Below are 26,895 nucleotides of genomic sequence, written 5' to 3' on the forward strand. Positions count from 1 at the left end.
TAGAATATTAATAAATACATGAGTTAGAACACAACCTCATGTGTCAGTACGCTAGGGTCCCTGAACACCATCCCTGACTCAGGTTTTCCAGCATGCTTGTATCACTCAGTACAGTCCCTGACTCTGATTTTAGTACATGTCTATTTATATATCTTTTTCCTGACAGTTCTTTCGGCCGGAACCACCATCTTCCAGTAATTCACCAAAATGATGAACACAAAGGCAAAGAGGAGAGGCACCTGATATATGTTCTCTAGGCCTTTTAGAAAACAGAGAGTTTTTCCTTTGGCCACATATTATAGGCAAATCTATAAGAAAGGTGGCATTGTAGACATCAAGGGAATGGGTACTGTTCAAAATGGAAGGCCCCACAAGTGTTATCATGGCAAAACTAGAAGAGTCTACAGTATTATCTGGTACGCTGTTGGCCTTATTGTAAACAAACAACTTAAGGGCAAGATTCTTGCCAAGAGAATTAATATGCATATTGAACACATTAAGCACTCCAAGAGCCAAGATAGCTTCCTGAAACGCATGAAGGAAAATAATCAGAAAAAGAAAGAAGCCAAAGAGAAAGGTACCTGGGTTCAACTGAAGGGCCAGCCTGCTCCACTCAACGAAGCACACTGCGTGAGAACCGATGGGAAGGAGCCTGAGTTGCTGGAACCTATTCCCTATGAATTCATGGCATAGTAGGTGTTAAAAAAACAAAAGACCTCTGGACTGTAAAAATGTTTCTATTCATTGAGTAGAAGTGTGGTGTCTTCTCCCCAAAATATTTAAAGCAAATTTTAATTGTGTTCTTATCCATTATGTAATGTCTTTACTATTTAATGTATTTCTTGCTGAAAGATGTGAGGTGGCTTATTGTGGAACAAATTACTCAATTGGTGAGAAAATGGCCAGATATTATTTATGAAATATGTGCACTGGTTTGAAGATAGTCCCTCTAAATCATCATGGAATAATTTACAAAAATTTAAAAAATAATAATTTTCTTTTTTAAATCAAGATGACAGCCGAAAACTTTGTTTTCTAAGCCGGTGGCTCTCAGCACCCATATCCAGGTCCCACCCTGCAGACCAAATCCAGTTTCTAGCCTGTTTTTTGTCCAGCTAGCAAACTAAGAATGGCTTTTTCAATTTTAGGTTTTTTGTTTTTTTTTAAAGAAATATGCTAGAGACCAAATGTGGCCCATAAAGCCTAAAATCTTTACTGTGTGGCCCTTTACAGAAAATATATGCTGACCTCTGATTTAACCCATCATTGTTCTTTACTGACACTCCTGTAACTTCAAGAGATTAAGGTGTATAGAGCTGTTCAACCTCACTTCAAATACTTTTTAGTCTGTTTTCTGGGTAAATTTTATGACTTCTTCCACGCTTCCTACAAAAACTCCCTCCAGCCAGTGCTCCCTGCAACAACACATGGTTCTTTCTACTTGACTATTTTTCCATTCTTGTGAGCTGTGGGCTTAAAAGTTATATAACCAAGCTTCTTAAAAGATGGATTCGAATGAAGCTACAAACACATACATTTTGAATTTTAGTGCCTCAACACTCGGCAATCTCAGGTATCTTTTTTTTTTAAGCTATGTTAACCCTAATGTCTAGAAATCACTTAATTGGGCAACTTCAGCTAATATACTATGTATATATGTAATATAAATCTAGACTCATTTTTAGCTAAGGCTTGCAATTTCTGTATTTTGCCTATTTATGCACTGTAAAAATAGGTTATTTTCTCTCCACTCCCCTCATAAAAATAGCTTAGTCCACATTGACCTAAAATGTTCTTCTTTCAGAAAATCGCTTTCCATAACTGTCAGCTTTTGAAGTTTCTGAACTTCAGAATTTCTCAGTGGAACTGGATTATCATAGTTTTTCTGCTTTATTTGTTGACCTAGCAGGCAAAGTTAAAATGCTGGGGTAATACTATTCAAATCTATTTATTCCCAATGGAAAAAAAAAATCAACTTTCTTATTGTTTGCTTTAAAATATATGCAAAGTTCTGTGAGAAGTCAGAGATCATTCCACTAGGATCGATTGAGCTCAGTCTCACACAGGCGACACTTGGAAGGCTTAGGGATATATAGTTTACCTGATGTTAAGGTAAAGCAGCAAATTAAGAGAGCTAAAGAACCTGTGGGGTGGATATTTGGGATTTGGCTTTCCAGACCTCCAAATTTCCTGCTATCACACCCGATTTGCTCTTAGGCAATGTGGCTTGGTTGGGGCTGATCCTACCAGTGTAGAAAAAGAGCTAACAAAGCAGACCTTGAGCCTGCTGCCCTTAGAAAGATATGCTTCTGAGGTTGACCCCCGGCTGGTATCTGGGAACTTAAATTTTGGGAAGCTTCCCACCATTTCCTCACTGAGTGGCTCTCTGTGCCATGTTTGTACAAACAATGTGGTTTATGCTAAACACCTGCTTTCCTCCTGAGTCTGGAATTTGGGGATGTGCTCAGGGAGAGGAGCCCATGTGAATAAGATCCCAGTAAAAACCTGGGAAACTGCCTCTCGAAATGAACTTCACTGGTAGTCAAAGGAAATCACAAAAGAGACAAGTAGAAGTCAGATTAGCAGGTTCATTAAGAAGTTAATATATTTCTCACTGAAAGGTAAGAAGAATTAAGAAGGATGGGACATTTGACAATATTAAGTATTACAGAAGGGTTAAAGAGCATGGCTAATAAGTTGCCAAATCTGGATATGAGTAGTTCTCTGACCATTAATATTGACAGAGATCTGTAAGAAAATTAAAACATAACTTCCTTAAGTTTTAGGTATCTAGGGTATATAATCAACACTTTCAATAATATATGGTGGCATTAATTTTAACATGCTATTTCTATTGGACACTAAAGCTTTCCCAAGCTCAACAGAAACAACTATTTAGTACAATAGACCAACATTAAAAATACTGCCATTGTTCTTTCTAATTCAATTGGCATAACAACAGATCACTCTGAATTAAATTTAAAAATACTATACAGTTCATGAGACAAAGCCATAATGGCCAAAAATATAATTTCTTTCTATGCCTTCTACTTACCCTGTTCACTCATTAAAATCAGCAACAGTCTTCTACTGTTCCATCACTGTTCTAAGTATCACAATTCGAAATTTCTGAAACCTCCCCTGATCCCTGAATTTACATTCTTGTTTCCTCAAATAAAGTGTGCTGAGTTCTACAAAGCCCCGTTCAGGATTGAAAGACATATTCCTCAGTATGATACTGGTACAAAACAGACATACCGAGCAATGTAACTAAATAGAGAACTCAGAAATAAGACTGCACACCTACAACCATCTGATCTTTATCAAATTTGACAAAAACAAGCAATGGGAAAAAGATTCTCTAATAGGCTTAATAAATGATGCTGCAAGTGCTAGTTAGCCACATGCAGAAAATTGAAACCGGACCCCTTTCTTACACCTTACACAAAAACTAACTCAAGATGGGTTGAAGACTTAAATGTAAAAACTTGAAACTATAAACCCTAGAAGAAAATCTAGGCAATACCATTCAGGGCACAGGCATGGGCAAAGATTTCATGACAAAAATGCCAAAAGCAATTGCAACAAAAGCAAAAATTGGCAAATGGGATCTAATTAAACTAAAGAGCATCTGCACAGCAAAAAAAACTATCATCAGAGTGAACAGACAACCTACAGAATGGGAGAAAATTTTTGCAATCTATCCATCTGACAAAGATCTAATATCCAGAGTCTACAAGGAACCTAAACAAATGTACAGGAAAAAAAACAATGCATTAAAAAGTGGGCAAAGGACATGAACAGGCACTTCTCAAAAGAAGACATATATGTGGCCAAGAAACATGAAAAAAAGTTCAACATCACTGATCATTAGAGAAATGCAAATCAAAACCACAATGAGGTATCAACTCATGCCAGTCAGAATGGCAATTATTAAAAAGTCAAGAAACAATAGATGCTGGCAAGGCTGTGAATAAATAAGAACGCTTTTACACTATTGGGGGGACTGTAAATTAATTCAACCATAGTGGAAGACAGTGTGCTAATTCCTCAAAGACTTAGAGGCAGAAATACCATTTGACCCAGCAATCCCATTACTGGGTATTTACCTAAAGGAATATAAATCATTCTATTATAAAGGTCCATGCACACAAATGTTCACTGCAGCACTATTCACAATAGCAAAGACATGGAATCAACCCAAATGCCCGTCAATGATAGACTGGGTAAGGAAAATGTGGTTGCTATATACAATGGAATACTTTGCAGCCTTAAAAAAGAATGAGATCATGTCCTTTGCAGGGACATGGATGGAGCTGGAGGTCATTATCCTTAGCAAACTAATGCAGGAACAGAAAACCAAACAAACACTGCATGTTCTCACTTATAAGAGGGAGCTGAATGATGAGAACACATGGACACATGGTGGGGAACAACTCACACTGGGGCCTGTTATGGGGGTGAAGGTGGAAGGAGGGAGTGCATCAGGAAGAATAGCTAATGGATGCTGGGCTTAGTATCTAGGTGATGGTATGAGCTGTGCAGCAAACCACCATGTCACATGTTTACCTGTGTAACAAACCAGCACATCCTGCATATGTACCCCTGAACTTAAAAGTTCTAAGGAAAAAAAAAAAAAACATATTCCCCCAACTGCTGGGCAAGCCAACTCCAGAAATTGCTCTGCCGCTTTGATCAAGGTCATGGCCCCACTGCAGAGCAGGTCATAACAATGACCAGTTGCCTCAGGACAATTCTGAATGGCCATCCCAGCTTCAGAGCCACCCAAAAGATCAGTCCAGGCCTTATGGTAACTGCAACCACAGCCTAATGTCTCCGTCCGCCCAGCTCTGCTTCCTTTGCTTCTCCTGGCAGGTACTGCTCCTAAAAGCACCTCCCAAGTCAACTTCCTGCACATGAATCTCTATCTCAAAGTCGGCTTCCTGGGAAACTCAGCCCGTTCCTTCCTGGGAACCTAGCCACCCACACATATTCTCCTCAGCTGTGTTACATGACTGAAATTTACTCCAACCCTGACCTTTGCATCCCACTTGCTGCTGCTCACCTCTGCAGCCAACTTACCCAAGGAGCATCTCCCAGGACACTTCATCAGAGCTAAATGCTGAGGAAAACAGTGATGTGGCAGTACTTGCTAGTGACCATCTTTTTGATTTGAGACTGCTGATTATTCAAGAAAGCTATACTTGGTAGATTTATAAACATTATATGTAGTAAAGAATTTCCAGCAAAGGGGAGGGGAGAAAAAAGAAAACTATTTGGGAGCACAAAGACTTTTCTCTTGCTTTAGAACACAATACTATCAGAACAAAGTGTGAAAAACGAGTGCATATATGCAAATTCACATAAAAACTCGGGTATCAATAAATAAAAAAATAGAAAATCACAAAAAACAAAGGTATCAAATTTGGGCTTTTATTGATTTAATTTTCCATTCAACTTATCAATGCTATCGCAAATTCTAAGGAAACTGGACTTCGGTGAAATTTTTTAATTGTGAAGATACAGATCTAAGAACAGAAGGATAATTATGTGCTAGCTTATATATAGTTCCTTGTAAAATAATGATACATGAAAATTAGTAGAAAATGAAAATCTGCAGTTATCTGATATCTGAAAATGTTAAGCAATTTCCCCTGCATCTTAGCTCTAATCACTTTTGCAGAACAATCAAGCATATTTGGGTGAGGAGAGTATTTAATTATTCCATTTTTATTAATAGTGTAGTGTGCCCTTCAGAGCTTGGCATAGTCTTTAAGAATCATCTGAAGTTTCTGGCTCAGCATGATGTTCCCTCTGGCCTTCAGTCTGCCACTAAAGAATGCCTGCAAGGAGAGGATGGAAAAAGAGTGCCAATTGTTACCATGTTATAGTTTCTTTTTTTTTTTTTAAGATCATTATTCAGGCTGAATACAATTTAGTTAATAATTCTGGACAACAAAGGCAACTTTTATTTAGCAATGACAACTTAATAACTATAGATAGCACATACTTTTTAGATATCTAAAAAAGAAAAAATGACTCCTGTGTATTTTAGAAAACTATACAATAATTTATCTGAACTCACGGATCTGGGAGTTCTGTTTCAACCTACGTTTCTGGCTTTACTTTAGGTTCTTACATGTGAATTTGAGACCATATTAATAAAAGGCTACACTGTATTCCTAATAAAAATATTCAATTCAGAACTTTTAAAAGCAGATTTAAAATATTTACTACAGTTTCATGAACTAGAAAGCCACGAAATGACAAATTAGAGAATATAACACAATAGTAAACAGATCACGGCTGTAGCATCAGAACGCCTAAGTTAAATTCCAGGTCTGCCCCTTAATAGCAAGGTGAGCTTGAGAAAATGCTTAGATAACGTGGCCTCTCTGAGCATCAATCTCCTCATCCATAAAACGCATAACAGTACCTAAATAACACAACTCTATTGTGTGCATTAAATAATGTGTACAGTGCGTAGTTTAGTTTGACGTGATAAGAGAGTATTAATTCACGATCATTACGAAGCAAAAGCTTGTGTGTTAAAAAACAAAGGGCTCCTGTAGCAGTTCTGTATCTAACCTGATACAGAAACTGGTGCAAGTTCCTTAAGTTCTCCTTCAGTGTAAATTCCCTATCAGTAAAATAAAAATAATCAATCATCGTTTTTACAGCTTACATAAAATATGAAGTGAAAAAGCCTCTAGATTTCTAGCGAAATGGAAAAAATAGTGATACCTATACACACTTAGCATTACAAAGCAACTCCACAAATATAATCTCACTTAAGAATCATAGCGGTCAACTTGAAGTGGGCATATCAGCAGTTCTTACCCCGGCTGACAGATGAGAAACTGAATTTCAGAGAGCTTATTAAATAACCTGCTCAAGTCTACAGAGCCAGCAAGAAGTAGAGCCAGGGCTTAAACTCAAGTGTTCTTTGCTCAGCAATGCTTGTTAACAATACTTGTTAACTAGCACCACTTAGTCTCAGAAGCAAACCCTCCTAAACTGGAGAAAAGGCAACAACTTTTTATTCCAGAAATAGTAAGAGAGAGCTCATTCAGTCACAATGAAATTCATTCAAACAGGAGACCAGAATTTCAAAACTAAGATTTCTTTCACTATGCAGTTACAAAAAACAAACAAACAAAACGATGGTCTGCAACTCTGCACGGAAGGAGTCAGTACTTAGGCCTGCCTGCTAGGTACTACACTCTGAAAGAGATTTACAACCTAAAACAAGAACACCTAATTACTTGAAGTAAAAATATCAATTTTGAACATTTTTGAGCAGAAGAATTTTGTACATAAATCTTTCCTCCTATCTATTTTCTTATTTCTTAAAGCTCTTAACGATACGTCCATATTGCCAGTTTCCAAACTCTGCACTGCCATGCACCGGACATCACAGCAAACTCTCTCAGGGGCACTTTGGAATGCTGTTAATTTGGAAGGAAAATACAGTCATACTGGTTGAACACAAAAAACTAATTGTTTTGAACTACTTCATAAATGAAACTGTCAGGTATATGGTTTGGCCTAGGAGTGCAATGCAAAAAGTAGTAGACTATAAACTGCCATCAAGGAAGAAGGTCTGGAAGCACTGTGCTTTCCAGAAAGGCTATACCAACTATTGATTAATTGATTGAGACAGGGTCTTGCTCTGTCACCCAGGCTACAGCTGCATGATCACGCTCACTGCAGCCTAAACCTCCTGGGCTCAGGTGATCCTCCCACCTCAGACTCTCAAGTAGCTGGGACCACAGGTGTGTGCCACCACACCAGGCTAATTTTTTTTTTGGAAGAGACAGGATCTCACTATGTTGCCCAGGCTCAAACTCCTGGACTCAAGCAATCCTCCTGCCTTGGCCTCCCAAAGTGCTGGAACTACAGGCACCAGACATTGTTCCTGGCCTATACCAATTTTATATTCCCTCCAGCTCCATGTAAATTATCTTATCCTAACCTTAAAAATACTATTTTCTTACACTTTGAAAACATGAGGCAAAAATAACATGCTTTAATTTGTATTTTTGGATACTGGGAAAATTTTTTTTTCTTTCGTATGTTAGTCATTTCTATTTATTTCATTAATTACTGTTCCATACCTTTTGTTCACTTTTTCTTTTTATTATTATTATACTTTAAGTTCTAGGGTACATGTGCACAATACACAGGTTTGTTACATATGTATACATGTGCCATGTTGGTGTGCTGCACCCATTAACTCGTCATTTACATTAGGTATATCTCCTAATGCTATCCCTCCCCCCTCCCTATCCCCCAAGACAGGCCCTGGTGTGTGATACTCCCCACTCTGTGTCCAAGTGTTCTCATTGTTCAATTCCCACCTATGAATGAGAACACGCAGGGTTTGGTTTTCTGTCCTTGCAATAGTTTGCTGAGAATGATGGTTTCCAGCTTCATCCATGTCCCTACAAAGGACATGAACTCGTCCTTTTTTATGGCTGCAGAGTATTCCATGGTGTATATGTGCCACATTTTCTTAATCCAGTCTGTCATTGATGGACTTTTGTTCACTTTTTCTATTGAGATAGTAGTGCTTTCCAGAATTTTTGGAATTACACTATGTATCATCGTTTTATTTTTTTCCCTCGATTTATGGAAATATACTATAGAGTCTGACATGCAGACGTTTCTAATTTCTATATAGCCTGAACTACTGATAATGAGCTTTCATTCCTTACTTCTATATTCTCTTTAATCTACCTGAGTATTAACTGAATGTCTACAGTATACCAGGCAATATTCTCGGCTAGGCTGAAATCTGTCCCTGTTCTCACAGAGCTAACATCAAACTCAGGGAGTCAGAAAGGAAAATGTAAACAAATAATTAAAGCCTATTATACATGCAATGAAGGAGAAAACAGGTTGTTCTCAGAATGTCACAGGAAGAAATTACTTTGGATGAAATGAAGCCAGCCATGCAAACAGCTAGGGGGAGAAATTCCAGAAAAGGCAAATGCATAGACATTGAAGGAGTAAAAGCAGACGGGAAGGAACTGAGGAAGGACAAAATAACAATAAAATAACTAGAATGAGCATTATAGGTGACGAGGCAAGTGGCATGGGATGCAGCCGGAAAAAGGAGCAAGGGAAAGAAACATCATATACGACACGGTACCAGCTAGTTTGGATTTTATACACATGCAAAAGGAAATCTTGGAGATTTTTATCAAGTGGGATGATAAATATGAACCAGTAATTAATGAAAGTAGTAGAAATGACTAACATAAATAATCTAATCTGATTTACATTTTTAAAGGATTACTCTGGCTCCTGGGTGGAGAACAACAGACTGAATGGGAGAGACAAGACTGGAGGAAGTAAGACAGGTGAGAGATGACGGAGGCTGGTATCACGGTGATATCTCTAGAGAGGAAGAGAAGACGAATTCAAGATATATTTTGGAGAAAGATCAGACAGAAGTAAGGATGAAAAGGATACAGAAGGGCAGAAGGAATCTAAGATAATTTTTACATTTCTGGGCTTATTAATTTGGGTAAATAGATGATGGTGCCACTGATTAAGAAGGAAGAGATGGGGGGAGAAAAATAAATCACAAGTTCTATTTTGGTCACGGAAAGTTTGACATGCCAGTAAGTTTCTCATCCGAGTGGTCAAGCAGAGGGGTGGTTCTATCACTATGGAGCTCAGAGAAGATCAAGTGGATCCAAATTCCTCGCCTGCAGGCCTTTGTACTGGTTGTTTCCTTAGCGTGATGACTCATTCTGATACTCTGTTCAAGTCTCTATCAGCCATTTCAGGTACCTTAGAAAACCCCCAGAAGGTATTTTAAACAACCCAATTTAACATAGTTCCCCTGTCCTGTCACAGTCCAACTCAAGGGTTGGCAAACAACAGCTGGAGAACCAGATCTAGTCAGCTGTGTGTTTCTGTAAAGTTTTATTGTAACACAGTCACACTCCATTGTTTACATATTCTGCATGGCTACTTTAAGGCTACAATGGCAAAGCTGAAGAGCTGCAACAGAGACCACCTTGCCCACAAAGCCTGAAATATTTACTATGTAACCCTTTACAGAAAAAGTTTGCCAGTCATTGCTTTAACACTGTACTCAGCCTTATTTTTCCCTAACTTGAAATTTTATTTCTTTTGCATTAGTACACTAAAAGGAAGCTCCATACAGTAGGGTTTTGTCTTAATTCAGCCGATACCTAGAACCTGAATCAGAGTAGGTACTAAATAAATTCCTGGAAAGAAATTAACAGAGGGTTCATTGCACTGCGAAGCACTATAGCTCTTCATACATATTATTGGGTTTAGTTCTTATAACAAGCCTTTGTAAATACTGTAATTATTAAACTCATTTTACAAATAAGAAAATTAAGGCTTTTGGATGTCAGGACCAAGATTCAAATTTAGATTTTATCTGATGCCAAAGACTATTTTTTACCTACTATACTACAATTCCTTTTAGTCTTTCTCTACAGGAAAGTCGTATATTTCCTCATTTATTCCCATTACTCCTACGTGAAAGCTATTCTTAAATAACTGCACTCAGCCATTTGTTTGAACTGCTTCATTCTAAGAATCAGTAAGTTAGTTCCCTTGGGATTTCTAACTACATAATCACAAATGAAAATAACAAATTCTTCTCCTCCATTCTAACTGCCACATCAATTACTTTAATTTTCTATATTTGTGGATTGGCCAAAAGTTTCAGAATAACATTAACTAAATAATGGTCACAGAAGGCACTCTTGATTTAATCATGATTTTCCACTGAAATGCCTGTAAGATTCACCCTAAGACAGACATCGGCTATTATGTTAAAATACCCTTCTAGTTCCAATATTCAATGATTTCTTAATCTTATATATTGGGAATGTCTAATTTTATGTAGTATCTACTAATATCATATGGTTTTTCACCTTTGAACACATAACAGAACATATTAAAAAATATAGGTGTGGGTTCAGTCTTAAAAAGTGTCAGCTGAAACTCCATTAAAAAAGAAATATATGACCTGTCAACCAGAATATCAGTAGCAACTATGTCATCTTCAGAGTTGTAAGAAACCTGGCTTATTAATCAGAATTTGGGAGCCAGCTTAAAAACTGCAATTGTCAAAGAGGAAACAATAACACAATGAATAAATGAACATTTGAGAACATTACCTTCTGAGGGTCAAGCTTGCCCAGGACCACCTCCATGAAATCTTCATCTGAAAGTATGATTGTTGTATCAGCAGCACCTTTTGCAGGGCCTTGGTACACTTTTCCAGAACCACTCTTCAGGTCAATAGCTGGGAAAAATAGGAAGAAACCAATGTGTATCTTTTTCTCTACACAAAATGAGGGTAAAATAAACCAAGTAAAATGCCGACATTTCTATAGTTTCCACATTAATGTGGCACTTATTCTACACTATTCTCTTGATTATACATTATCTATCATTTAGAAAAAAGCAAAATAGAGAAATTCAGGAATACAGAAATTCAAGGTAAAGAAGTGGAACTTCCAGTTCTGTAGTGGCTCAGGTCATGGTCTGCAACCACCACCATCACCTTGAGTTTACAGACACTTATAAGATCACAGCTAAACTTATTGCAGAAGTGAAGAAATAGACTGTATTCATTTTCTCTTAGTGGCAGAATTCATTATAGGCATCTTACTGTCGATATTTAGCTCTGTATTTATGTAATAACTAAGCTTCTGAAAGAGTCCATAACAATTTCAGTCATACTTTACAGCATTCAATGAGGGAGGGGTGAGGTAACAGATGACAACATGGCATCTGAAAACTCGGAGACCCCTGAGGATCCTATTAGGATGTATACTTTACAAACCACAAAGGGCTACTACAAGAGAAAGAAGGAACTGTTTTTGTTTATGCCACCTTCCCTTAATATTAGAAGGTCTTTGCTGGCACAAACATTGTTTTGTCTTTGTATCCCCTGTACTTCCTTGAAGAGAAAATACTTAGGAGTTATTTGTTAAATGGAAAAGCACATGAAAGAAGGATGTGTAACCCCCCCCAAAAAAATATATATATAATATATATTAATAGTAACAAATACAAAGAAAAAAACTCAGGTTAAAATTAAGATTTTAAAAAAATCACACCAAGAGCATACTAGTTTTGTGTTATTTCTGCCAAAAGTTCATAAACTAAAACTAATCATGAAAAAAGCATTAACTAAAACAAACCAAAAGCATGCTATAAAGTAATTGGTCTCCAGTCTTCAAATATCTCAAAATCAAGAAAAGCAAAGACTGAGGAACTCATCCAGATCAAAGCAGACTAGAGACCTAAGAACCAAATGTAATGTATAATCCCAGATTGGACCCTGATCAATTCTTTTTCTTCCTTCATTTTAATAATGAATAATAATTATTGTTTTGCAATAAAGGACATTATTGGGACAATTGTTGAAATATTAACCAGATCTGTAGATTAGCTAATATACTGCATCAATGTTAATCTCCTGATATTGATCTTTGTTGTGTGAATAGATAAGAGAATGTCTTTGTTCTTAAAAAAAATGCCAGTAGAATAGTCTCTTAGGCATACAAGGACATCATGTCTGCAAGTTACTCTTAAATGCTTCAGAAGAAAAAAACACATATGATAGAAAAAAATAGTAAAGAAGATGGGATACAAATTTTAACAATTTGAGGAAACTGGATGAAAGACAGACAAAAGTTCTCTACTATTTTTGCAACTTTTCTATAATTCTGAAATTGTTTCAAAGAAAAAAATCACAAAATGATGTTATTAAGAAGAATAACACATAGAAGATGGAAAGTCAGAATTGTTTTAAAGGATTTTTTGCATTTCTGTGTACTTTTGAAGATAAACGTACATGAGCATGCAGTCAGGAGCTGCTGCTCGTAAGAGAAGCAGCAGTCACTGTTGCTTTGGGAATGGTGACCCCTGAGGCAGATATGCCTCCAACAGGCCCCTATTCCTAACTGGAGAGCATATTTGTTTTCAAGGAAAATCTTTCAAGACTTTTCTATAAATGCATGAGACACTCATTTCAATCCAAATCCAATGTTTGGAACCATCACCCTTGAGATTTATTTCATATCCAAGTTGAGAATCCTAAGCGGCAATCTGGTTTGACTGCTAGAAGATGAGCACCAACCCACGAGCTCAGAGGTTTTAATGATCACATGGTATCCTCAAGAATTAACTATTCTGGTATCAAAAGAATGCCCGTTCCCAAATCTCTGTAAATTCTTACATATTGTGGCAAATGTCTAAGATTCAAAATAGATAACCTCTAAGAGTCAAAGAACATCCTCATCCAGTCACATTGTCATACAGTACACATACAGTACATAATGGAGGCTTGGATTTTGTCTAGACATGCAGACTTTACACAATTAATTATAGTACATATCTTTTAAAACTCGGCTCATTTTATTATTTAACAAATAATATTCAAACAAAAATCCAGAGTATTTGTACCATCTTGCTATCTAAATGTAAATTCCTCTTATGTTCCTATAATGGAAATGATTACAAACATGTGAAAGGAAACCAAATTTAAATTCAGGAGGAAAACCACCAAACTGCTCAAAGTCAACCAGCTTAAATGTATCATCCTAAAGAAAACAAAACAGATTTTGCTCAGCAACATTGTATTCAGCACATGGAAATAAATCTTTGTCAAAAGTTTCAGTAATATTATTTTACAGGTATTGGATACATTCAAACAATAGATTTCTATTTGAAAGTATAGGATTGTCTGTGCCTCGACTACCAATAAATTGCATATTTAAAACCTGTGGGCCAAATTCTAGGACATTCATTTTGTTTACAGACAAATGGAAATTTTAGAACCATTATTCCATGAAATGAACAGGAACAGCAGGACCAACAAAGATTTTCCTTCCATTTTCTTCCCACGTCATGAAGCAAGATGGTGCATGAAGTTAACGTTCTTCGTTCCAACTACTAATTCCTCAAATATGCTTTCCAACTCTCTGCCTCCAGCTATGAAGTTACTCCTAAGTTCAGACCCACAGTCTGCACAATCTAGTGCAGGTACAGTGTGGGTACCACAATTTATCTTCTTCTCTCCCAAACCTTCCTCCTCTACCTGTTTCATACTTCTAGTAACGCAGCCAGCATCCTCAAGCACACACATCAGGCTCCAAACCACAGCATTAGTTTTGACTCTTTCTCATTCCTGTTGTTTTTTAGACATAATCAGTAGCTAAGTTAGCCAATTCAATCTTAGCAACAGTTCTATATGGGCCTCTCCTCTTCATTATTACCGTTTCCTTAATTGAGGTCCCCTTCCTTTTACTCTGCAGTGCAACAACCTTTGTTTCCTCAACTCCAGTATTTCAGCTTTCCTGACACACTGCCTCTAAATAATTATTCCTACGGATTTAAAAAAAATAAAAGGCATCCTGTCTATTCATATTTGTAGTCTCCACCTAGCAGAGAACTTGGCATATAAATACTCAAATGTTCATTGAATGAACCAATCCTCCCATTCTCTGAAAGCAGAGAGCACCCTTTTCCATGTCTCTTAACACTTGTGTTCTACAAGAATTATTTATATACATGTACAGGCCCACAATTCCTTATCTGAATGAACTGCTTCAGGCTGATGTGTTTTGGAATTTGGAATCAGATTTTAGGAAGGAAATATAATACATAAAACATGTATTCCATATTACAAATGGCCCCCAACAGTGCAACAATCTATAAACAAGTATATTACTTCTACACTTGTCTAACTCACATTAGGTGAGTTAAAGACAATCGATAGCATCATGTAAGTTCAAGTCAGGCTTCACCACCAGTGAATCATGAGAAAAAAACTGTTCACTTTTAGAGCTTTCTGGTTTCTGGAGTTTCAGATAAGAGTACCTGTGTTTTAATTTTCAGGAGCAGACTATTCTGTAGGCCACATAAACCCTCTGATTCTTTATCTTCCTTGTGCCTTTACGTCATCTTTCATTTTCTCTGAATTTTTACTGTTGCTTAGAACAATAAAATAGGATTCAAAGGGTTTACTACAACAACTCCTGGCTGGGTTTAGAAATTAATAGCAATAAATACTATAAAATATGTTAGTCACTTATGAAATATCTCACTGGTATCATATTATACTTACATATTTCACTCACACTATATAAAAAATAAACATCACTATCCATACAAGAAATGCATTATTTTAATAAAAGGTAAAGCATCAGTTTCAGAACCTTTTTTTAAAAGGCAGCCATACTATTTTCTAAAACGATGCTTTCTACATGGCTTTTAACACTCATTCAACAAATACAGAGTCAGACTAGTTATTATGTGTTATTGACCATACTAGAAGCTAGACATAAACAAACCGTAGCCATTTCTCAGGGTTAAGTCCAAAGTCAAATGAGAGAAAACACACAATTATAAATGACCATAATGCAGTAAGATAACTGTGACAAGCAACAGACTCTGTTGAAAGGGAATTTAGGGACTTAGTCTTCTACCTCCTATCCTTTTTCATCTTTTCAACCTAATTGAAGAATCTCTAGGAAAATAAAGGTGAGGTCAGAATATTCTATAAATAAAAGTTTGTGCCATGATTAAGGATGTGAGTTACATGGCAGATGCAAAAGATCTGATAGAATATTTTTTCTTTATTCTTTTTATCCTCTAATTTCTCTTTCTTCACAAAATGGTACCAGGGTCCCCTTGGACCTCCACAAGTGAAAAGAAATATGACTTTCTGTCTGTAGCAAGATGTTTTATATTGGGTGCATGGCATTCTAATAGATAATTCCCCTAGACTAGATACTAAACAAACACCTTTGACTACAATCTGTATATATCTAAAAAATAGTGATTTTATATTGATAATTAAGATAATCCAAATTATTATTTTGGTATGAAGAAAATAACTTTATAACTGTCAAACATCATGACTTAAAAAGACTTCATTTTGACTTGATGAATTTGATAAAGATGCATGTAGCCAAGATGACTGTTTAAACTACTTTCAAGGGTTACAATGAAATCTTAAAACAGGTATTTTCATTTCAATTGATTCCCTACATCACACACACACACACACACACACACACACCCCTTTGGACATTCCCAAACCTATTCATTCCCACGGGAGAAGAAAAAAAACTTACCTAAAAAGGTAAGATTTACCTACCTTCAAAGGTCTTTGTTAAAAGATACTTTTATTTACTAAGAATTAAGAATATTATAAAATCAGGGCTATAACTTACTCCACTTAGCCCCAATATTTCCGCCTTTGGTTATATGCCACTCAAATACAGCATTTACTTTCTTCACCACCTCAGGCCCAACATCCTTTAGGCGGCGTCCTATTTCCTCAAATACGAGCGTACTCTGAAGCTTCCCACCCTAACAACAACAACAAAAAAATTAACTTTAAAAGTTCTGTAAAAACAACTCAAGGAGAAAAGTGATTATAAAATATATGTGCAAAAAAAATGACTTTTTAAAACTCTGTACATAAGTCAGTTTTCTTCATACAATGTGTCTTTCATACTTTCTTTATATTTATATACATCACTCAGAGCCTCAGTGCTCTTAATAAGAGGATTTTACTTTTATTAGAATTCAGAAATAATATTTTAAAAGAAAAATAGGAACTGGACAACCTATGTTTAGCTAACTTTAGAAAGATCCTGATCAAATTAATCAACTTCTATGGTCTCATTTTTTTATTTATAAAATGGGACTACATTACATGAAGTCTGAATTTCTTTATGGCTCTAAAACTTCTTAAGTTTTGGGGTTTTTTTTTTGTTGTTGTTTTCTTTTCTTTTTTTTTTTTTTTTTGGACAGACTCATTTCCCAGGCGGGAGGGCAGGAGCGTAATCTCAGCTCACTGCAACCTCCACCTCCAAGGTTCAAGTGCCTCAGCTTCTTGAGTAGCTGAGATTACAGGAGCCCGCCATCAAGCCTGGCTAATTTTTGTATTTTCAGTAGAGACGGAGTTTCAACATGTTGGCCAGGCTGGTTTTGAACTCCTGACCGCAGGTGATCTAACCACTTCAGCCTCCCAAAGCGCTGGGATTACAGACGTGAGGCACTGAGCCCGGTCTAAATTTTTTTTGTTTTTCTTAGCCTATTCTTAAGGAATTTTAATTTTCAGTCAGTTATGTGGTTTATAACAGACAATTAAAGATCATGGGGATCAAAACCTCAACATTACAAAGCTAACATTTCAGAAATAAACATTTTTATCAAAAGTCTCAGCGTGCTAATAAAGAATACAATGTTTTAATAAATTACACACACTATTGATTTATATATTTGCATACAAAGCTTTATATAAGTCTTTAAATCAAGAAAAGGTACAGGATATTCAACTTTTAATCTATTTTCTCCAAAACGCTGTTTGCTTAAGATTCTGATTAAACAACTGATTTATTTACTCTAAAACTAGAAAATCACGTTCTCTTGAAAGATGTCCCAGTATTCTGCAAAACAAGTTTTTTAAAGTTTATAAATTGCCAGAGTATTCCTTCTATTCCAAGTGGTTTTGAAATTAATGTCTTTCACTTCAAGAATTAAGAATAGTTTCATGGTTGTTAATTTTCTAAAGTAGCCTAACCATTCTTAAAGTCACCCTAACTGAAATTCCTAAATAAGGAAGTGGCTTGGATACTAATCTTTATAACCTACCTCAGAGGGTGTCTTAGCTGAAGTATCAGATGTTGGTGCAAGATCCACATATGCATTTGAAATGACAATGTCTCCAGTTTCTTGGACCTCAGGAGGAGAAGACAAAAAAAGATGTATTCTGATTACAATGGAAGTGTAATTTCACTGTGAAACAGTACAAAGTTTAAAATGTATATTTTTGCCTCATATGAAAAAGAATATAATAATGCAGATAAAATAAAAGGCCGATAAAGTAAAAGTCAAGATGAATAAACACAAGGGCTTTCTGATTTCACACAACTGTTACTAACCCTGGCTTTAGAGTCAACTGGAGCCCTTAGAAAAACAAAAAACCTTACGAGGTCCCATCCCCCAAATTCCAATGTAAATGCGCAGAGAGAGACTGGGTCTTGGCATTTCGGGCATTCTTTTAGGGGGAAGTGGGGATCAGGGGATGAACTCTTATAAACAGAATTCAGTCCATGCTGAATCCTTATAAATAGTAAAAGGCATAGCACAATAGTCACATGAGGCAGTGGTGCTCAGAGTACATTTGTTCTGCTAATACAGAATAAAATTGGCTAGGAACAAACCATAATAGTGTTTTTTAAGTAGTAATTCCAGGTCTTATCTCAAGAGGAAGTGTACACAGCATAAGTTAAATGCCTAAATAGGCTTTTATCAAAATGGTCATTAAAGGAACTCAAATTCTAATTCCTAGTCCCTCATTTCAAATTATTCCAATGGCTATTCTTTCATAAAAATTGTGGTATTGCTACAAATGTATAGGATAAGTTTCTAAAGTTTAAGGTAGCATTTATTAAAACTTTGATTTTTAACAATCAAGAAGATCATTCTCTTGACTACATCTCATCATATTTTGGAGGAAAAAAGATCTTTCAAGTAATTTGTTCTCTTTACTTCAAATTACATACATTGAAAAGCATGGAAAGAGATAATTCACAAAATGCACTTTAGTAAATTACTTTATTGTTACCAAGTCAAACAAATCATTTTAAAACACTGGTTTAAAATGTTTCTTATATCTTAAGAATAGAAAGGAAAGGAGGAATGGAAGAAGGGAGGGAGAAAGTGAGAAAAGGAGGAAGGGAGAGAAGGAGTCCTAAAACTAATAGAAAAAGAATATCTATAATCACTGAAGAAAAATATAGCAAATATGCTGAAAAGATAAAACAGCATGCTTAGGATTTAACAAAATGGCAAGAATACTTTATATTTAGACATTTAATCATTTCTCAGCCCTTCAAGTTTGTATCCATACAATTATTTACATACTATTCATCACCAGAATTGCAGGAAAATAAAAACCTGTAATATAGGCACGGTCCTTAACACTTTTAGAGTTCATAATCTCAATCAAAAAGCAAAATTTACTCATACAAAACAAATTAGGAAATGTGAGGGCTCCAAAATATGTGGCACAGATATTAGCTGCAAAGGCTTACAGAGAACACTAATTTGAGTATATGTACGGGTAGGAAAGTGGGGAATAGTAAGAGACTGTCTCTAAGAGCAAAGTGGAGCTTGAACTTAAGCCTAAAGGACAGGGAGAATTTGAAAAGTAAAACAAACAATATGTACAGATTAAGCAGGAAAATGGTACTGCAACCAACAGAAAGGAATTAGGAGTAAGACAACCATGTAAGAAGAATTTTGCAGAGTTATCTATTTGTGAAAGAAAACATGATACAAAAAAGACATTTAGGGCCTGGAATCAAAGCTTTGAAGCCATGCTGATCTGGTTTCTATGCCAGCTCAACCACTTGCTGTGTGACCATGAGCAAGTTATTTAGGACACCTAGATTAGATTTTCTTAGGAACCTAGATTTTCTTATATTTACATGCAGATTTATTATGTATATTAAACAAAATACTATTGCCAGTTTATAGGTTCTCAATAAATGAAAGCTATTACCATTATCATTGGAGTTGTTTAATATGCTCTATATAGCATGAAATGATCAAGCCAAAAAGTATTACCCTAGTCAACTGTGTTAACAAAAACTGCCTTTCAATAACTTGCAAATAAAACAATGACTGCATGTCCTTTTAGTATTTTACTGGAGCATTGCTAACAGCCTCACCCCAAAATAACCTCACTCTATAGGGAGGTACACCTTTATTTGGCTTGTCATTTACTATTTGCTAGGCCCAGACTCTGTGATGTACTTGTTAATTTGTGGATTTTTGTGTAATCAAGATGCATATGATTTCTGTCCACAGAAAAATCATAAAGGGTAAGATTTTATTGTTCTGCAGGATATTAACTAATTTGGTCTCTAACTCTACAAAATTATTTTAGAACGACTTTCCTATTGGACCATATAAACATGCTGTTCTAACTGTCTTTTGAACATGTTTTATCATATTGCAAGATCCTTCATTAATGAGTCAAATAGATTTCTGTCGTGTTTTCACTGTATATCCGTCTGAGTCATGCCTTTAACATTTTTAAGATGATATTTTGACAATGACTTGATTGACTAGTTGAGCCAAAAAGACATGGTTGGTTGGGTTTTCAGAATATCTGGGCCACAGCTACATAGATAGGTACCAATTTAGTTGAAAATAAAAGAGAAAATAAAACACAAGGTGCAAAACACTTCTTTTTTCTTTTTTTAAAAAAGTGTTGCTTGATAAATAAAACTTTGAAAATCCCAGACAAGATGTATCTTATTTTAATTAAAAGTTACAAAAAGAAATTTTTCTATCCATAGTTTACCTAACCAAAAAAAAAAAAGGCTCAAGAAATGGAACAACAAAGAAAAAGCATGTGAAAGAAAGGGTGGGCAAGCAAAATCAATAACCCTTGGTTTGAAAAATGAATTCTGTTTTTCTTCCTTTTCCACATCTCAAAACAAGTTTGTTAAGAGTTTGTCCTTGGGATTATTTTTGCAAAACGAGCCTTTAAAAAAGAGTTGTGGGGTTAAAAATGTTTTAAAAGGAAACTCTTACTTGTAGGAGAAAAAAATTGGAAAGCAAATTAGAGAGCACAAAAGAAAAAACAACTCGAGGTTTAAAGATATTTAAATTCATAAAAGACCTAAATATAGTATGAAAAAATCAGTAAAATAAAGATGTAACTAGCATAAGTAAGCTGATTCTTTATCTTTCAAAGTATGGAATCAAAAAATAGTGTTTTTTATCTGGACAAATCAAGAAATAAAACCATAATCATATTAGGTAAAGTTATATAGGTACCTCAGAACAACTTAAATAGTTAAAAGTGGCACAAATTAAGTCTGAGGAATGAGGCCTGGGGTGAGTATATAGGGCAAAATAATTTCACTTTTTATTTCATAATTGTCTGTATTATTTTCTCTGTGTATATATTACTGGATAATAAAAAATAGTTGTAATAAAACAAAAAGCATGAGAGTAATCAGTGCTATCAAAGGCAGTGCATCAGAAAATATATTTTCATTACTGCATGGAGAATAAATTAAAAGCTTTCAGAGCTATTTGACAATGCCTTAAACTTTTTTAAGCATACATCTTTTGGCTTAAACTTACACAAAATAATGTGGGCATGGATATTTTGTTACTTATAATGGATAAAAATTTGAAATCAACTAAAAAGTACAGAGTTAAAACAATAAACAGTCATTATATTGCTGTAGATGTATGTTTATTGGACTTAATCAGCCACTTAACTCTTAATTTTTAATTAAATTAAGGAAAATGATAAAACAGTTTAAAAAAAAGCAAATCTTGAGTTTTCAAGGCATATGTACTGATATATATATATGCACCTAATTAATTTATAAAGCAACCCAGTTGATGTTAAAATTGCAACTGTGCATCCTTCCTGGTGCATGTGCAACAGAGCTATTTATAGCTACAAAAAGAAAGTGTGCTGATTGCCAGGTCAATGAAATAATAAAAATGTACATTGCTGTAGTACAGTATCTATTTTAAGTTAAATCACTAAAACTCCTTTTCTTTTCTAAAGATAGAAAAAGGAAGTAATATTCAAATTATATAATAATATACATTTACCTTAATTGCCTTGAATCTTGACACATCATTATCTGCAAACTGCTGTAAAATACGCCTGGCAGAAAATCCAAATGTACATAATCCATGTAATATGGGCTTGTCAAAACCTAGGAAAGAGAGAACACTGAGTTAGACACATGTTCCTTTAAAGTTTAAAAATCAAGTATAGTTAATTCAGGACTATAAAAATGCCTTTAGACTGCAGTAGCATGAATTATACCATCTATTTTTAGAAACACAGTAGATATTTTTTAAAGAGTATATCCTGGGAGGAAATTATAAAATAAAGAAAAAACAAAACAAAACAAAAAACAGGAAAAGAATGTGAGAGATCTGGAAACGCAATTGTTTTGTTTAGTTTTGGTTGTAACCATGAAATCATCCAGGGTACTCTCAATATCCACATAGGTAGATGATCCTTCCCTACCTTTCAGTTCCTTGCTTTCTCTCCAACGACCTCAGGACACCCACCCTTATGGTCCTATCCTAGACCTCGCACTAGCAGGGACTTCCATCCACCATAACCTGAATTTCAAGTGCACTATTTTCTGAACACATTTTCTACCTTTCCATATCCTTTGCATAAATGTAATAAATAACATGTTTAAAATGTTACTCAAACTACTAGTCATAAGTAGTAGTGTCTTTACATTATTTAGTTAATTAAATATCAAATAGCTAATATTTTTCATTGATACATATTATCGGCAGCTCACCTGCTAGACTAGCAAAGTTAGGATCAATGTGTAAGGGATTCCAGTCTCCACTGAGGCGGTACAAAGCAGCCTGTGGAGAAAGCATAAACATAAATAGAATTCAGTGTTTTGTTAAAATATATTAGATGAAAAATAGGAAACATGGCTAGTTATTGGTATAAGCACTGTATCATAATGTACCTGAGGCTCTGATTTTAAAAACAATTATTCGTAACAATAAAGATTACATATAATGAAATGTTTTTGTAACACTTGCCACTAAAATCAGTGGGAGGGAAAAAAATGTAGAAAGGGAAGCCAAGAATTATAAATGGGTAAAACACTGTTACTACTGCCTAAGGAGACTCACAAAAAGAAGTCAATCAGTCTACTCCCATTTATACACAGATAAGGTAAATGTTTATAGTCTGTTCTAAGCAAGCACAATTTATGCCAACTTTCTTCTTGGGGTGTTTTAAATTGAAGCTTCTAAGACCACATCAGACATGGAAACATCGAAGACTTCTCACTAACTTCCATTCTGCTGGGACACTAAATCCTGAACATGAGCTCACCCTGCAAGAAACCTGACTGAACTGATAGCTCACTATTATGATAAAAGTTCTGCTCAGTCCAGATAGCCACATCACTAGTTCACTTAGATAAGGTAGGATTAGCAGTGTGGCCTGGATTACAATAGGGAAAAAGTCACCATACTTTCTGGCATTTAAACGGCACATTCTTCCAAGTTATAAAGCACTTACCAGCACTGAAAGGAAGAAATTCACCAGCTAATAGTAAGTGTATTTAATGTATCTGTAAACTTGACCCTTCTAGGTCAGCCTCAAGACTTCTTCCCTTTCTCATTAATTGCTGTGCTGTTTTCCAAAGACTACTGAAATGTTATGTGAAGACTAGCCATATATTTTTAAAATTACTGATCTTTTATTACTTTTAAAATATTGATTATTTTAACAAGTTTTATTTATAGAAAATACTCTGTAATTCATAAGAAAACACGATTTTCTTTTTAATATGCTTTGCATAAATCCAATAAGCTCTCTTCCTTCCCCATCACTCCATATAATGATTCTATAGATTATTCACTTTCTCAATGACTCAATATTCTTTCTTTTACAAGTCTTCTTAATATAATGAAATCAAATAAACCATTACTGAATACTGGTGACTTGCAAGATCCTATAAGAGATGCTAAGGAAGTAAACGATAATTTTTAAAAAGCACTTTATATAATAAAATGTTAGCAAATATATATCATGATGTTGTATACAAATGAAAGAAAGACACATTTCAGGGCCTGAAATTGTGACAGGAAATTGTCAAACACATGCTAGATCATGGGATTTGGAACCAGGCAGATCTCGATTCAAAGCCAGCTCTACCATTAATGGGCAAGTTTCTTCACCACTCTAAGCCTCAATTTCTCATTTAGAAACATTTAGAGGCTAACAGAACTTACTCTCACAGAGTAGTTGGGAAAAGGTGGGATAAAGCTTACAAGGTATTATATTTGATACATAATACCTCAATAAATGTTAGTTATTTTTTAAAGATTATAGCAACAATATAAACAACCAAGTTTCTAAGATTAGTACTAGTATTCTTATCCCACGTATATCATTCCTATATATGAAAACAATGTTCTAAAGAAATCATATTAATATGAAATATCTCACATTATTTCAATGATGGCATTGCTTTCTATAGATAACAGAGTTAGTTAAACAAAGACAAAAAAGGCTCATTATGAGAAATGACAAAAGCCAACTGACCGGATGTTTGACCCATTCAATCATAACACAAAATAAGCACTGTTCAATTAATAATGACAACTGCCAAAGCTTATCTTCTACATATTTTGAAGAAAAGGCATATTTCACAAGGAAAGCTAAAAGTTTCTTGTTTTGTTTCATTTCTGCCTAGAAATGTCATTATAAATAACAACCACCAAAAGTAAGAAAAGACAAATAGCTATATATTATATTGCATATTAAAAGTAGGTGGGAGGATAATCTGTATACAAGTAAACTACTTCTTAATTTGATTTTTAAAAATTGTACCACTAAGTTAAACTAAATGCTAAATAAATAGGCTCAGGAAACTAGTGCTTTCTAAGTCCTCACATCCTCCAAAAAAATATACAAATAACGAGAACAAACAAAACTACACAAATCTCAAGCCTACAGTGCAACTATAAGACAGAGAACACTGCAAACTTCAAATTCCAGTGAGTCTTAATATAAACACCACTTTTCTATCACTGCTAACTTTTGAGCACCCTCTGAAAGCTACTGCAAAGTGGCAGGGCTGGCAGGGTGCAAAAGCAGTGCATGGAAGAGGGAAAAGGAAAATCACTCCCAGATAAATCCATCTTAAGGGCAAAAATACTGAAATGAATCCTGGAAGATGAGAGCACTGACTACAGTTAAAAGAATAGTACACCAGCCTTCCAGTGGCGGTCCCAGAAAGGCATCACTTTCTGGGATAAGAATATAAAACCGAGATATCCCCTTTGAAAACTGGATGGTGAAGAAAAAAAGAAGCAAGAGAGGAAATTAATGATCCTGCAAGATAATTTATTTTTATTTTTTTAAATAAAACACCTCCCCACAGTGCCCCTTCTTTAAAGCCACCCACTAAAGAAACTGCCTTTTGCTACACAGAGAGAAAGGGCAATTTTGAACTAAGAATCTTGGAAACCATCCCAAACCGCAAAACGCACAGAGGTAAATATCCTTCATCTATACAATGCTACCATAAAACTAAAACTGAAAATGCAAAACAAAACCTTTTAGCAAATGAATTCCACCACCACCCCCACCCCCCGAAATAAACAAACTACCAAACAGAAGAAAACTACAGCAAAACACTCACGCATTTGGGGACGTGAAACAAACACTCTGAATCCAAAATCCAAAACCTAAGACAATAAATGGATGACATACATGAAGAAATAAATAAGTAATGATTACATTCAAGAAAGAAACTGAAAGAAAAAATCAAAATCATATAAGAAATGAAGACTAAATCATAAGGTACCCAAAGGAGAACACATTCAAATAAAAATGAAATAAGGGGATGGCAGAAAGGGTGGAAATGAACCATAAGAATGAAAATGAGATCAAGAAGGAACTAAGAAAGAACAGAAGAAAAGTAGTTGAAAGACATAAAAAGATCCAATGTACATATACATGGAGTATCCAAAGAAAGAAAAACAAAATAATGAAAGAGAACTAATATTTAAAATTTTAATACTATAAAACTAAAAGACCTGAATATACATATTAAAAAGGCCCACCAGTATATAAAGAAGACTGACCTGCAACATGCAAGACTGAGACATATCCCAGCAAAACCATTAGATTTAAAAGACAAAAATAATCCTGAGGGCCTCAGGGTAAAGATCAAGTAACTTACAGGGGAAGATAATTAGATTGGCATCTGACTTTTCAAAGGCAACATACAAAGTAAGACAACAATGATGCACCATTTTTAAGAAATAAGATTTTATATCCAACAAAGCTGTCCCTTCAAGTATCTAGGGTAAATAGTTTTAAATATACAGAAACCAAGGCAACACTATACACATGAGCCCTTCTTGGGGTACCTTCCACAGAAGGAGCTTCATCCAACTAAGAGCTGACTAAGAAGCTTTGGCAAAAGGGTTGACATATTCAATTGCAAATATAAAACTGAAAGATGCAGAAAAGTGGAAATAATATATAAATGTTAAATGCTCTAAACAATAAAATAATGCATCCCCAAAATGGGAACAATAAGAGGGGAAAAAGGAAGTAAAATAAGCTCTTTTGACTGTTATACAAGAAACAAATGAAGTCAAGGGACAGCAATAAAAACTAAAAAACTAGACGGTCATGGATTAAATGGGAAAATGAGGCACTAAGGTCTTTAAAAAAGGCATATATGACTTTTGCTTCTGGCCATAATATAGGACCTGGAATGGACTTACTCTTCCACCATAAACAACTAGAAAAATTATAAAGAAAAAGGTGGGGGTTACCACTGTTCCTAGACACTGGAAAGCAGGCAATGCAGGACTACAATTCTTTACAGAAAAGAAACAAACAAGATGAGCTCTACAACTGTACCGCTTCCTTCTGACAGCAGTTCCCAGAATGCAATTCAGAAACCTCAAACATAGCAAAGTGGTCTCATTGAGTTACAAATACAGATTAGAATTCTGAAAGGATGATGCAGCTGAATTTGTGTGTACTGAAGAGGAGGAAGTTACACAGAAAAATAACTCCAGAAATCTAAATGGGGGTCTCACTGAGGGCCATAAAAAAAGGTCCTGGAAGATGACACACCACATGAAGAAAGAGGCCATGTGGGGAAGATTCGAAGCACCCCACCCAATAGCTAGCACTAAAACCCCGGATATGCAAAAGAAGCCACCTTGGAACCTTCCAGCCCTTCCCAGCTGCCATCTAAAAGCAGATACACCATTTGTAGCAGAAGCCCTGCCCAGCTGCCATCTAAAAGCAGA

General features: G+C 35.3%; 1 protein-coding gene and 1 pseudogene across 1 annotated transcript in view; one reads left to right on the top strand and one right to left on the bottom strand.

Moving 5' to 3' along the window:
* The first annotated feature begins 207 nt into the window (after nucleotides 1-207).
* Nucleotides 208-693, top strand: LOC108529814 (60S ribosomal protein L21 pseudogene; annotated as a pseudogene).
* A 4,718-nt stretch (nucleotides 694-5,411) lies between these two features.
* HSD17B4 (hydroxysteroid 17-beta dehydrogenase 4) overlaps nucleotides 5,412-26,895 on the bottom strand; it is a 96,624-nt gene continuing 75,140 nt past the window's right edge. Inside the window, 7 exon segments of the mRNA XM_017872335.1 lie at nucleotides 5,412-5,843; nucleotides 11,172-11,299; nucleotides 16,245-16,383; nucleotides 17,674-17,765; nucleotides 20,488-20,578; nucleotides 21,673-21,779; nucleotides 22,389-22,458. Coding sequence (XP_017727824.1) covers nucleotides 5,754-5,843; nucleotides 11,172-11,299; nucleotides 16,245-16,383; nucleotides 17,674-17,765; nucleotides 20,488-20,578; nucleotides 21,673-21,779; nucleotides 22,389-22,458 — 717 coding nt within the window. The 3' untranslated portion in view covers nucleotides 5,412-5,753.

The sequence above is a fragment of the Rhinopithecus bieti genome, unplaced genomic scaffold (genome assembly GCF_001698545.2).
Source record: "Rhinopithecus bieti isolate Rb0 unplaced genomic scaffold, ASM169854v2 scaffold_6439, whole genome shotgun sequence".
Lineage (NCBI taxonomy): Eukaryota > Metazoa > Chordata > Mammalia > Primates > Cercopithecidae > Rhinopithecus > Rhinopithecus bieti.